This window comes from Pelophylax lessonae (genome assembly GCF_965119305.1).
Source record: "Pelophylax lessonae genome assembly, chromosome: 2".
Lineage (NCBI taxonomy): Eukaryota > Metazoa > Chordata > Amphibia > Anura > Ranidae > Pelophylax > Pelophylax lessonae.
In genome coordinates, this window is record NC_138769.1 from 399,751,074 (window position 1) to 399,764,679 (window position 13,606).

Sequence of the window (13,606 nt, forward strand, 5' to 3'; positions counted from 1 at the left end):
TGAATAAAATAGAGATTATTGCGCTAACTTTAAAAAATGTAAGCAGCTGACATCAATCACTGAACTAAGGAGGGTGATAAATAAATAAATACAAAAATATGTGCAGCGCTAGAAGAAAAAAATTCCCAACAAAATAAATTGTCCAATCGCAGGAAACATTCCACAAGTAACGTAAACAATTGATGGTGAGAAAAAGTCCAATATATAATGGTGCAAATCATATATAAGTGCAGCAAATCCCGTCACCAGTGAAGGTAGAAATATATTGCGCTCACCAGATGGATGGGACCCCAAAACACCTTATAGTGTAGGAGTCAAACAGGCTTAAAAATGATGGAGTGTCCCCACAGATTTTTCACCGATTCCAACGGCAACCATGCAAATCTCCGGTAGATGGAATAGTTCAGAGATTCCCCTTCCACATGGTGGGTGGTAAAACCGAAAAAAATGGAGGGACATATAGCGTAATATTGCTAAAATCAATTTAATATCAATAAAGCTGATACACTTACAGACATCCGTGAAAGACAGGCATATAAGATGTAAAACAGCTGGGCTGACCAAGTTCTCCTTACATGTTTCGGCATAAATGCCTTTTTCAAAAGATAAACAGCCCCTGCTTATTCCTTTCCCAACATAATAGCAGCCAGGTGCTGTGCTGCATTGCCAGAACTATAGAGCAAGAGATGCATATCACACCGCCTCATGTGCAGGAGCTCAGAAGCTGTCTCCAGTTTCAATGAATCAATGATCCACCTAGCAGAGTAATCAGCAGTGGCTGCAACTGCCACAACACCCTACAATGGTGGGTACCCGGTGAAAAACGCTCCCTCCCACCACTGACTACTTTTAACATTCTTTTAAATACAGCAGATAGTTAGACTATATGCGAATATGCAAACACCTAACCACCATACACTGACAGTTTTGTATGTGTGTATGTATATATAAATATAATTTTTTTTTTTTTTTTTTTGTGTTTTTTTTTTTTTTTTTCCTTTTCACTTTTCCGTTATTTAGTTATGGATTTAGTTTATTTATGGGTGTTCATATGTATTTTGGGTATTCATCATTTTGTGCTTTTATGTGCAGCCATGCAGTTGCATTGTGTAGGGATGCTGAAAGACTGGGAGAACTAAGAAAGAGGATAAATGTTTTGCCACTTGGCAGGTAAGGTTTCTTTATAGCATGGACACGGACTAATGTTTTAGCTGAGAAATATTTAATCGTTTGTTCAGCCACCTTTTTATTAGACGGTGTTATCATTTATTTGCATACATTTTTTTTAGATGAAATCTAATTCTTCTTCTAGTATGAAAAGTAAAAAAGCAAGTATTTTCTGGAAAATCACCAAGCATGTGATTTGCAGTGACACAACGTTGGGCTGAGAGTCAAGTGACGTGCTCTTGCTCAAATCACCCTGCACCTCCTCAACTGGGCTTATTAATAATGGCTCATTGCTTGCTTCAGATGAACAGCCAGGATTTCTTCATTGCTAAGCCTTCTTCATTGATGGGTAGCCGCTAATTCTTAGGAAATGACAAACTATAACCGGCTCAATTTAGAAAGCCATTGTCTTCTAACCTTTGTCCCTTTTTTATATGACTTCCAGCCAACTGCTTTTTGGTGAACAAAATTGTAGGCAAATTAGAAAATTTCCCTGTTTATTAATGTCCCACCCTTAACAAAGTGTCATTGGCAATCTCCGCCTGTGTTACTTATCTTCTACCCCTTTTCCACTCTGTACGCATTTCTGTTTTTTTTTGAAGCCTTCACTGGACTGGAGTACCGGAGGTTTGTCAGATCATGCTTTCATGCCCAGCTATATTATGATATATCTATGGACTCTTTTACTTTTGCTAATGAGTTTTACATAATGTAGAGATCTGCAGCTCAGGGACATTTAGGTTCAGGTATATCCATATTAATACTTCATGTTCAACCTGTATAATCTAAAGTAAATGACAGCTGGAATTCTATATGAGCTTGAGGAAACTCACTGAAACAAATAGCAAGAACATAATGAACATTGTTATGGCGCTTTTCCACTGCATAGAACCGTACCGGTTCGGCACGCTTTTGTGCTTTTCCACTGCTGGTACCGCATGGTATAGGGTCGGAACGGTTCGGTACGGTACGGTATAGGTTTGCTTTTCCACTGCATGGAATCGAACGGTACGGTACGGTACGGCTCTTAAAAAACAGTACCTACTCGATTGTGGTTCCAACAGGTACCAAACTGGTACCATATCCCACAATCCTTTGCATGCAGTCACTACTAGCCACTGATTGGTCAGAGAATCCCACCCACCCCGTTGTTATCCCACTCACTTAACTTTAGTACTACTTTAGTGGAAAAGCAAACCTATACCGTACCGTACCGAACCGTTCCGACACTATACCATGCGGTACCAGCAGTGGAAAAGCAAACCGGGCCAAGCAGGGCCGAGTAGAGCCGAGCCGGTACTAGCCGGTACTTGCAGTGGAAAAGTGCCAATAGAGAGCCAGCTGTAACCTGAGGGTCAGGTTACTGCATATCATTATAGTGGGTGACATAAAGTATTACGGTGGATTTAAAATTACATGTACTTAGCAACGAGAGAGATTTACATTACAGCAGGCCCTTAAATGCAAACTCATGATTTCCAACAAGGCAGATCTAGATTTTCTTATAGACAAGGTTATTAGAGTTATCACAATGTAAGCATTGGTTACACACATATATTTTCAAAATGTATGTTTTTAGTAAAGTATACAGTCCTGCTCCACCATTTGAATGAGAACAAGTACCAGGAGGTGCAGTGCAATCACTGTGGTCTGTGCTGTATGGCCCAGGGTGTCTCCTGTCTTCCTGGTCCTCTGACTTGGTCCCACTGGTCTGGTCTCCCAACAGCCTGACAGCAGGCCATAGATGTGCATCGCTTGGTTCCCATGGTGCCAAGAAAGCTTATTTTCCCAGGCAGTTCTGTAAAAAGCCATCTGACCACTCCCCCCTGCTCCACAGTGCCTCTTTGGAACTGTAGTGTAAAGAAATCATTGGCCCCAGTATGTGGCTGCCATCGTGAACTACAACTCCTTTGGCTCTCAGTGCACTGCATTGAAGTCTATGGGCTGGTCTGGCTATGGCTCTCCCACTGCTGGCTGGATGGGATAGTGCAGCATAGCATCAGCATCACAGTAGAGAGCAGTTCAACAAAGGACATTATCTCCTTCTCCATATTGTTGTAGCCCAGCACCTGGCTACACCAGAACTTTGTGTTAGAGCTGCGTAACTCTCAGGACTAAATGGACACAAATAAAAATCAGCTTAAAGGCTCCCATGTATGTATGTATGTATGTATGTATGTAATAGTGATGTAATGTAATAGTAATTAGCAGTTTGCCTTGAGTTCAGCAAACCTACAATGCAATAACCGTGCCATTAATGGCAGCATGAGATCATGAATACTGGTCACAGAAATTAAAGGGCTTTTAGTACAGAAGCCAAATCGCTACATAAAATAAAAGCATTTATTAATACATTACTTTATATGTTTATTTTTTATGTAGGGTTGAAAATGATGCTATTTTTCGCTAGAATATTATGAAATGTAATTCTCACTGTTATATTTCTAAAGCTCTGTTTTTTTTTCCAGTGGTGCAATAGCTGGAAACCCTTTAGGAGTAGACAGGGAACTTCTACGCAAAGGTATGTACTGTAAATATACAAATGTGTTTGCGATTTGAATTCTGTTGGGCTGATTAAGGAAACCTAGAGAGGGAAACAGTGATACTGCTCATAGTACTCAATCAGATGTTTGCTTTTAATTTTATATAGCGGCCGTCACTAAATGGCAGCCCGCGGTCCATTGGCAGCCCGCACGATCCTTCTGCCCGGACCGCGAGGCCGCCTCCTGTTATCAGTCACTGGTTTGCTGGGACCGCGGGTGTCCCAGCAACCAGTGACGTGCTGTGTGTGCTCCACGCGCCCTCCTTACTGTGGATCCCGGCTCACTCCCAGTCGGTGTCCTGCCGGGCCGCGAGTAGGGGCGTGACGTCACGCGCGCCATCATTGACCATCAGAGTGCCCCCTAACATAAAATGTGCCCATCAGCGTGCCCCTTATTTTATATTAAGCGTCACGCTGATGGGCAAATTTTATGCTAAGGGGCACGCTGATGGGCACATTTTATGTTGGGGGGACTGTTTTACACATTTTTATGTTAGGGGGCACTCTAATGGGCATATTTTATATTAAGAGCAACGCTGATGGACACGTCCCCGGGACCGGATGGCTTGCACCCGAGGGTTCTTAATGAGCTCAGCAGGTGATTACCAGTCCGTTATTCTTGATCTTTAAGGATAGTTTACAGACGGGTATGGTGCCAGCTGATTGGAAAAAAGCCAACGTGGTACCAATATTTAAAAAGGGGCCGAGATATATCCCGGGGAACTATAGGCCGGTCAGCCTAACATCAGTAGTCTGCAAGATTTTGGAGGGGATGATAAGGGACCACATACAAGACTTTAGTAATGAAAACGGTATTATAAGTAGTAATCAGCATGGATTCATGAAAAATCGTTCGTGCCAAACCAATCTATTAACCTTCTACGATGAAGTGAGCTGCCACCTAGATAAAGGTAAGCCTGTGGATGTGGTGTATCTGGACTTTGCAAAGGCCTTTGACACCGTTCCCCACAAACGCTTACTGTACAAACTATGATGAGATTTAATGTTGAAAAATGTAAAGTAATGCACTTGGGGGCTAGAAAACAGAAAGCAAGCTACTCACTAGAGGGGGAACCTCTGGGTGAGTCTAGGATGGAAAAGGACCTGGGGGTACTGGTAGACAACAGGCTTGGCAGTGGCATGCAATGCCAAGCCGCCGCAAGCAAAGCCAACAGAATACTGGGTTGTATAAAAAAGGGGATTCACTCCAGAAATAAAGAGATTATTCTCCCGCTCTACAAGACTCTGGTCCGGTCACATCTGGAGTATGCTGTCCAGTTCTGGGCACCGGTCCTCAGAAAGGATGTGCTGGAACTGGAGAAAGTCCAGAGAAGGGCAACAAAAATAATTAGGGGAATGGAGGACATCAGCTATGAGGAAAGACTACAAGCACTGAACCTATTCTCTCTGGAGAAGAGACGATTGAGGGGGGATATGATATCAATGTACAAATACTGTACTGGCGACCCGAGCATAAGGAACAAGCTATTCAGAGAAAGGAGATACAATAAGACACGTGGCCACTCACTAAAACTTGAGGAAAGGCGGTTTAACCTTAAAGTGCGTAAGGGGTTCTTCACTGTAAGAGCGGTAAGGATGTGGAATTCTCTTCCACAAGCAGTCGTATCAGCAGGGAGCATTTATAATTTCAAAAAACTATTAGAAGGACACCTTAAAGACCACAACATACAGGGGTATACAATGTACGGTTAAAAGCAAACACACACACACATACATCATAGGTTGAACTGGATGGACTTCTGTTTTTTTTCAACCTCACTAACTATGTAACATTTGTTTTGTCCATCAGAGTGCCCCCTAACATGAAATATGCCCATCAGAGTGCCCCCTAACAAAAAATGTGTAAAATGTGCCCATCAGAGTGCCCCTTAACATAAGATGTGCCCATCAGAGTGCCCCCTAACAAAAAGTGTAAAATGTGCCCATCAGAGTGCCCCCTAACAATGTGCCCATCAGAGTGCCCCTTATTTTATGTTAAGGGTCACGCTGATGGACACATTTTATGTTAAGGGGCACTCTAATGGGCATATTTTATGTTAAGAGCAACGCTGATGGACACGTTTTGTTTTGCCCATCTTTCTGAGTCATAGCACAGACTTCAGATTCGGACCTCGGCCCAAAGAAAATTTTGGCGACCGGACCTCCTTGAATTTTAATTCATTACCCCTGTTATATAGGTAAAAACTCATTATTTGCTATGAGCAGCATCCGTTTCTCTGTATTAGTCTGTGACTTTGTAACTCCAATAATGTTATTTTCTGATCCGGTGATGACAGATGACAGTAGGCAGCTGCACATCCAGTGTTCAAAATAACTTTTTATTTCCATCCTTAGCATCAGGTTAAAATACCTTAACCTAAAATGTTTTCAGTCTTAAAATGTATAAATAGGGAAGAAGATACCATGCTAGTATGCCTACATTGCACTAAAAAAAAATAAAAAAATATATATAAACAGAACTGTAAAAGGGCATACATGTATTGATCAAAACCAACAAAACTGAAATATATTGCATACAATTCCATAATTTAATATACAAATATTAAAAAAGACATAGTAGCAACCACATCCATGTGTTGTACCCAGGTACAGTTCACATCTATAATACAGATAATATTCCTGTTTTTAAAAAAAACTGGTACACATAAGAAGCTCAAAGCATTTCAAAAACACTCTTAATTCTTCTGCAGAAGCGCAGATGAACACATATGATGTCCAGAACAGGGCCAATATAAAAAACAAACTTTAAAAGCCCCTGGGGTTTATTTACTAGCTGGAGAGTACAAAATCTAGTGCAGCTCTACATAGAAACCAATTGGCTTCTTTTTTTGTCAGAGCTTAATTTAACAGCCTTATGTTAGAAGCTGATTGGCTACTATGCACAGCTGCACCAGATTTTGCACTCTCCAGTTATAGTATATCAACCCGCTTGTCTTGTACAATAGAGTTCCTGTGAGTCAGCAACATGATAGAACAGCAGGGAGCATGTAGTGGATCATAGGCATAAGCATGTGACACCAGCAGTTACCAACAACTATCACCCCCACATCCATAGACTATGCGTATGCACAAAGTTGTTTTATCAGCTGGCATCTACAGATACATGATCATCCGGCAATGGTGGAGCACACTGGTTATGGGTGAGAATTACAGAAGTGGTTTATACATATGCTTGTGTGTGTCAAATGTCCATTATGGAGGCTCCTCTTGGGTGGGTTCATCACATAGAACCTTGATGGTTTAGATTGTCAGCAGTGTTCCTTATTTTTACTTTCTTCTAGCTATTGCATACCACTGCGTTTCAAGATTTCCTTGTTTGTGATACAGTCTATGTAATGCCCATAGGCATCTCTGATGGACTGAGTTCAGTTTTTGAGTGATATTCCTGTTTGCTGGTGTAAAGGGCAGTAGGAATAACAATCATCGTATAGGCGCATCTTCATGGTTAAAGCTGAACTGTAAGCAGATATAAAATGGCACAAATTAACATTGGTCTGTAATCACTAATAGATCATTAAATATATTATTTAAATGCAGGCAGTGTAGGTACCTGACCCGATATCAGCTTCTTGCAGTCCATGTACTTGAAGAGTGGAGAGTGAGAGGCAGAGGCAGCACAAAGATCCAAATCCGTTCATGTATTCACAAGAAGCATGCTGATAGGAGAAAGCAGAGTGACAGAGCTCAGCACAGTGCTGCTTCTCCTTTTTACTGCCAAGTCACAGGATGGGGCAGGTCTAGGATGATCTGGGCTCAGAGAAGTAGGTTGGCTGATGTTGGCCGTGAGACTGAGGGCATATACAGCCAGGTCCATAAATATTGGGACATCGACACAATTCTAATCTTTTTGGCTCTATACACCACCACAGTGGATTTGAAAGGAAACAAAAGATGTGCTTTAACTGCAGACTTTCAGCTTTAATTTGAGGGTATTTACATCCAAATCAGGTGACAGGTGTAGGAATTACAACAGTTTGTATATGTGCCTCCCACTTTTTAAGGGACCAAAAGTAATGGGACAATTGGCTGCTCAGCTGTTCCATGGCCAGGTGTGTGTTATTCCCTCATTATCCCATTTACAAGGAACAGATAAAAGGTTCCAGAGTTCATTTCAAGTGTGCTATTTGCATTTGGAATCTGTTACTGTCAACTCTCAATATGAGATCCAAAGAGCTGTCACTATCAGTGAATCAAGCCATCATTAGGCTGAAAAAACAAAACCAACCCATCAGAGATAGCAAAAACACGAGGTGTGGCCAAATCAACTGTTTGCTTAAAAAAAAGGCACTGGTGAGCTCAGCAACACCAAAAGACCCGGAAGACCATGGAAAACAACTGTGGTGGATGAGCGAAGAATTCTTTCCCTGGTGAAAAAAACACCCTTCACAACAGTTGGCCAGATGAAGAACACTCTCCAGGAGGTAGGTGTATGTGTGTCAAAGTCAACAATCAAGAGAAGACTTCACCAGAGTGAATACAGAGGGTTCACTATTGGTGAGCCTCAAACAGGAAGGCCAGATTAGAGTTTGCCAAACAACAACTAAAAAAGCCTTCACAGTTCTAGAACAACATCCTATGGACAGATGAGAACAAGATCAACTTGTACCAGAGTGATGGGAAGAGAAGAGTATGGAGAAGGAAAGGAACTGCTCATGATCCAAAGCATACCACCTCATCAGTGAAGCATGGTGGTGGTAGTGTCATGGCATGGGCATGTATGGCTGGCAATGGAGCTGGTTCTCTTGTATTTATTGATGATGTGACTGCTGACAAAAGCAGCAGGGTGAATTCTGAAGTGTTTGGGGCAATATTATCTGCTCATATTCAGCCAAATGCTTCAGACCTCATTGGACGGCACTTCACAGTGCAGATGGACAATGACCCGAAGCATACTGCGAAAGCAACCAAAGTTTTTTAAGGGAAAGAAGTGGAATGTTATGCAATGGCCAAGTCAATCACCTGACCTGAATCCGATTGAGCATGCATTTGACTTGCTGAAGATAAAACTGAAGGGAAAATGCCCCAAGAACAAGCAGGAACTGAAGACAGTTGCAGTAGAGGCCTGGCAGAGCATCACCAGGGATGAAACCCAGCGTCTGGTGAGGTCTTTGTGTTCCAGACTTCAGGCTGTAATTGACTGCAAAGGATTTGCCACCAAGTATTAAAAAAGTGAAAGTTTGATTTATGAATGTTAATCTGTCCCATTACTTTTGGTCCCTTAAAAAGTGGGAGGCACATATACAAATTGTTGTAATTCCTACACCGTTCACCTGATTTGGATGTAAATTCCCTCAAATTAAAGCATGAAAGCCTGCAGTTAAAGCACATCTTGTTTGTTTCATTTCAAATCCACTGTGGTGGTGTATAGAGCCAAAAAGATTAGAATTGTGTGTTGCTGTCCCAATATTTATGGACCTGACTGTAGCAGCAGAGAGAAGTACTGCAGGGGAAACCTCTGGAATAAAGGTAAACATTGCAGCAAATGCTGTTTTTTGTTTTCTTGTTAGTTTTGCCGGTTGTTCTGCTTTAATGCAGACTTCTTTTATATGTCAGGATATTTCAAATAAAATTCCTAATTCTGTCTAGCTGTCCCATCCATTGCAAAGACAAAGGATGTTAACATGATCACCTGGTGGATGCTGCTTTTATAAAGTGAATTGAAGAGTTCAGATGGAAGGTATTTCTCTTGGTTTCGGCAGAGACACAAGCTAGTGCAGGAAATCTCGACATTGCAGTCTTCAAAAATATTGGAAAGTAATGGCTATTTCAGCTAACCAGCGCCTGCCAAAAACTGAATTGGAATATTAAACCTATTCACTGAAGGACTGTCATTTTGACACATAGACAAGGGGGCAGAGATATTTAGAGATACTTTATTATTTGGAGCAATGCAAGTTGCAAAGCTGTAAAGAGCACTACTTGCAGCACCCAATCAGAACTCATTGACTGGTCTGTCTTCTGTAAAGTGTCATTTGTTGCTATGACTTACTACACTTTGTATTGTGCATCTGAATTATATCATAAGTGTAATATTTTTTTATACTTTTTTTTTTTTTTTTTTTTCTCAACAGAACTCAAGTTTGACTCTGTCAGTCTAAATAGCATGGATGCAACTAGTGAGCGGGACTTTATAGGTACATTTTATTTATTTTTCATTTAAAACTTAAAAAAAGTGTTCTTTCAATAACTTGATGCAATGGTATTTTATTGATTTTGTTTCAGCTGAGTTTTTGTTCTGGGCCTCTCTTTGCATGACTCACCTTTCTAAGATGTCTGAAGATCTCATTATCTACAGCACTAAAGAATTCAGCTTTGTTACCTTGTCCGACTCCTACAGGTGAATACAAAGATAAATCCAACCTTTTGACCTTCTTGGGCCACATTGGAAAAAGAGAAATTGTCGTGAGCCACACATAAAATACACGAACAATAAGGATAGCTGATAAGCAGAAAGTTGGGCAGATCACAAGATAATAATCACTGATATAGCTAACCTACCTATCTGAGTAATAAAAACGTACTTTTTTTGACATTTTTTTTTATTGTAAAGGAGAGCAACATAAAACTAGTGGCATATTTGACACTGTTTTTTTTTTTTTTTTTTTTATAAACTAATGACACTGTTTTTGATAAACTAACGCATCAATATCTGGTCCGATGGATGTAGTAGCAATTCTCAATCAGTTGCTCAATAGATATTTTGGTTCTTCACATGCTTAATCCTTGAAAATAGTTGCTCACCAGTATAGATGCTCCTGAAAACTGATCACATGAATAAGGTGTGATTGTGAAGAGTGGGAATTTTTTCTTTTTTTTTTGTGTGAACCCATTTTTACGAAAGACTCCCAACCCCCCCCCCTCCAAAAAAAAGTAGAAAAATCAACATCTTTAAGTGAGTTTACAATTTTGTTGGGCCACATTCATTTAGTCTATAAAGTATTCAGATTTTAGCTGGAGACAACCTTAACAGTAAGATTCCCAACAGCAACACTGTATTTTCAGTTGGTGTCCATTTTAACATTTATAGCCTAATATACACAGGTCAAAAAAAAAAAAAATTAAAGGAACACTTTAAAAACCCATCAAATCTCAATGGGGAAAAATAGCATGCCAGATATCTATACTGATATGGACTGGGTAATGTGTTGGGAATGAAAGGATGCCACATCGTTTGAATTCAGCCCTCTGTAGGTTGATCATTTTCATTTCCATGAAAGACACCCCAAAAATCAAAGTGAAAAAATGATGCAGCGGCTAGTCCATTTTTGCAGAAATTTAATTGCAGCAACTCAAAATAGTACTCAGTAGTTTGTATGCCCCCCCCCCCCACATGCTTGTATGCATGCCTGACAACATCAGGGCCTGCTCCTAATGAGATCATGGATGGTGTCCTGGGGTATTTCCTCCCAGATCTGGACCAGGGCATCACTGAGCTCCTGAACAGCCTGGGGTGCAACCTGGCGGTGTTAGATGGACTGAAACATAATGTACCAGAGGTCTTCTATTGGATTTGGGTCAGGAAAGCGTAGGGGAAATTCAATGTATCAATTCCTTCATCCTCCAGGAACTGGCTGCATACTCTCGCCACATGGGGCCGGGCATTGTCATGCACCAATCAATACAAAAATAACCGTGCTAAACAATGAATAAAATGAACAGTAATGAAAAATTGTACAAAAGCTGCAGCTGAAGTGGGAATACACCAAATACAAAATATAAAGGTAGAGCCGCGCTAACTTGAAAAAATAAGTGATCAAAACATGTGCTTTAGAGCCGGTCCAAACTAGCGCGACTTGTCAGGTGACTTGTCAGCCTGACAAGTCGCGCTCCCTCGCGGTCCATTGACCAAAACAGGACCCGTTCTAATAGGAGCAACACAAGTCGCTCCGACTTAGAAAAAGGGTCCTGTACTACTTCGGGGCGACCTCCTGAGCGACTTGCATAGACTTCCATTATGTGAAGTCCCTGCAAGTCGCTCCGAAGTCGTGGTGCCTGGTAATGCACAAGTCCCCCCCGAAGTAGTAAGGAGTCGTGTCGCCCCCAGTGTGAACCGGCTCTAAATGAAGCAGTGAATGTAAACATAGCATCCAAATAATATCAGAATGTTCATAAGAAAAGTATAGTAAGTCCAAATAAGATGTGCAGGGTGTAGAAACAGAAACTCATCCACCGCAATATTGTGACTTCTCAATCCGTGATAAAGTGAAGACCACGCTATGCGCTTACCACAAGGTGGATGAATTAAAGCCCAGATATATATAGATAGATAGATAGATAGATAGATAGATAGATAGATAGATAGATAGATAGATAGATAGATAGATGGTACAGCTCCTGTCCGATCCAATGGGTAACAGAATGACCCATCTAGCTGGTTCAGCCTGGCGGAAGCACCGATCAGGAACAACGCTACAGCACGGACCGTCCAGGTCTAACACTCTCCGGGCAGCGATGCTGTGTTTAGCGGATGCAAGTTTTACTCCCAACATGTGCTCTGATAGCTGTTCCTTCTTTCAGACTCTAAGATGGAGTCTGTCATGCACCAGGAGAAGCCCAGGACCCACTGCATTAGAGTAGGGTCTGACAATGGGTCCAAGGATTTCATCCTGATACCTAATGGCAGTCAGGGTGCCATTGTCTAGCATGTAGAGGTCTGTGCATCCCTCCAGAGATATGCCGCCCCAGACCATCACTGAATCACCACAAACTGGTAATGCTGAACGATGTTACAGGCAGCCTTACGTTCTCCTTGGCTTCTCCATACCCTTTCACGTCTGTCGCATGTGCTCAGGGTGAACCTGCTCTCATCTTTGAAGAGCACAGGGTGCCAGTGGTGGACCTGACAATTCTGGTGTTCAAATGCCAATCAACCTCCAGATGAGCACAGGCAGTGAGCACAGGGCCCACTAGAGGACGTCAGGCCTCCTTCATGAAGTCTGTTTCTGATTGTTTGGTCAGACATTCATACCAGTGGCCTGCTGGAGGTCATTTTGTAGGGCTCTGGCAGTTCTCATCCTGCTCCTCCTTGCACAAAGGAGCAGATACCGGTTCTTCTGATGGGTTAAGGACCTTCTCTGTTCCAGTCCAGCTCTCCTTGAGTAACTGCCTGTCTCCTAGAATCTCATCCATGCTTCTGTAACTATGCTGGGAGACACAGCAAACCTTCTGTCAATGGCACATATTGATGTACCATCCTGGAGGAGTTGGACTGCCTGTGCAACCTCTATAGGGTACAGGTATCTCCTCATGGCCAAATGAAAAACAGTCAGAAAAGATTAGTAGGGAAAAAAAATGTAATGTCAGGGGCCTCCACCTGTATAAACATTCCTGTTTTGGAGGTCATCTCATTGTTGCCCATCCAGTGCGCTTGTTAATTTCATTAACACCAAAGCTGAAACTGATTAGCAACCTCCTCTGCTACTTAACTGACCATATCAATATCCCAGGAGTTTAATTGGCTTGATGCTATACTCTGATTAAAAAGTGTTCCTTTAATTTTTTTCAGCAGTGTATTTACCTAAAAGCAGTTTACAGATTTGTATGTGTTTGCGGTTGCTTATTTTCATTATTGTATTCCATATGCAGATACAAATACACACACACACACACACACACACACACACACACACACACACTTAAATTGTATGTGTCCAAGGCTATTACTACCTGGATAAAGTTCTGCGTAACCAGACCGTTCTAGGCTCTTTGTGCTTTTGCCAGTATAGGAGTTGAAAGATCTGCTACTCTATATCTATAGTTGTAACCTGGAGTGAGAGGTTTTAAAAAAGGTTTTGATAAGTTTCCTATCAAAATGATTACTTAACAAATCTAAACATTGGAAAGCTATGAAAACAGTATTTTTAATTCTGTCTTGAT

At 41.5% G+C, this 13,606-nt stretch overlaps 1 protein-coding gene across 1 annotated transcript in view; it reads left to right on the forward strand.

Annotated features, from left to right (window-relative positions):
• The window catches only part of ASL (argininosuccinate lyase), an 81,411-nt gene that overhangs the window by 49,094 nt on the left and 18,711 nt on the right, over positions 1 to 13,606 (forward strand). Inside the window, exons 8-11 of the mRNA XM_082246870.1 lie at positions 1,093 to 1,170; positions 3,636 to 3,688; positions 9,802 to 9,864; positions 9,953 to 10,067. Of these exons, the coding sequence (XP_082102996.1) occupies positions 1,093 to 1,170; positions 3,636 to 3,688; positions 9,802 to 9,864; positions 9,953 to 10,067 (309 nt within the window). The remainder of the gene's footprint in view (positions 1 to 1,092; positions 1,171 to 3,635; positions 3,689 to 9,801; positions 9,865 to 9,952; positions 10,068 to 13,606) is intronic.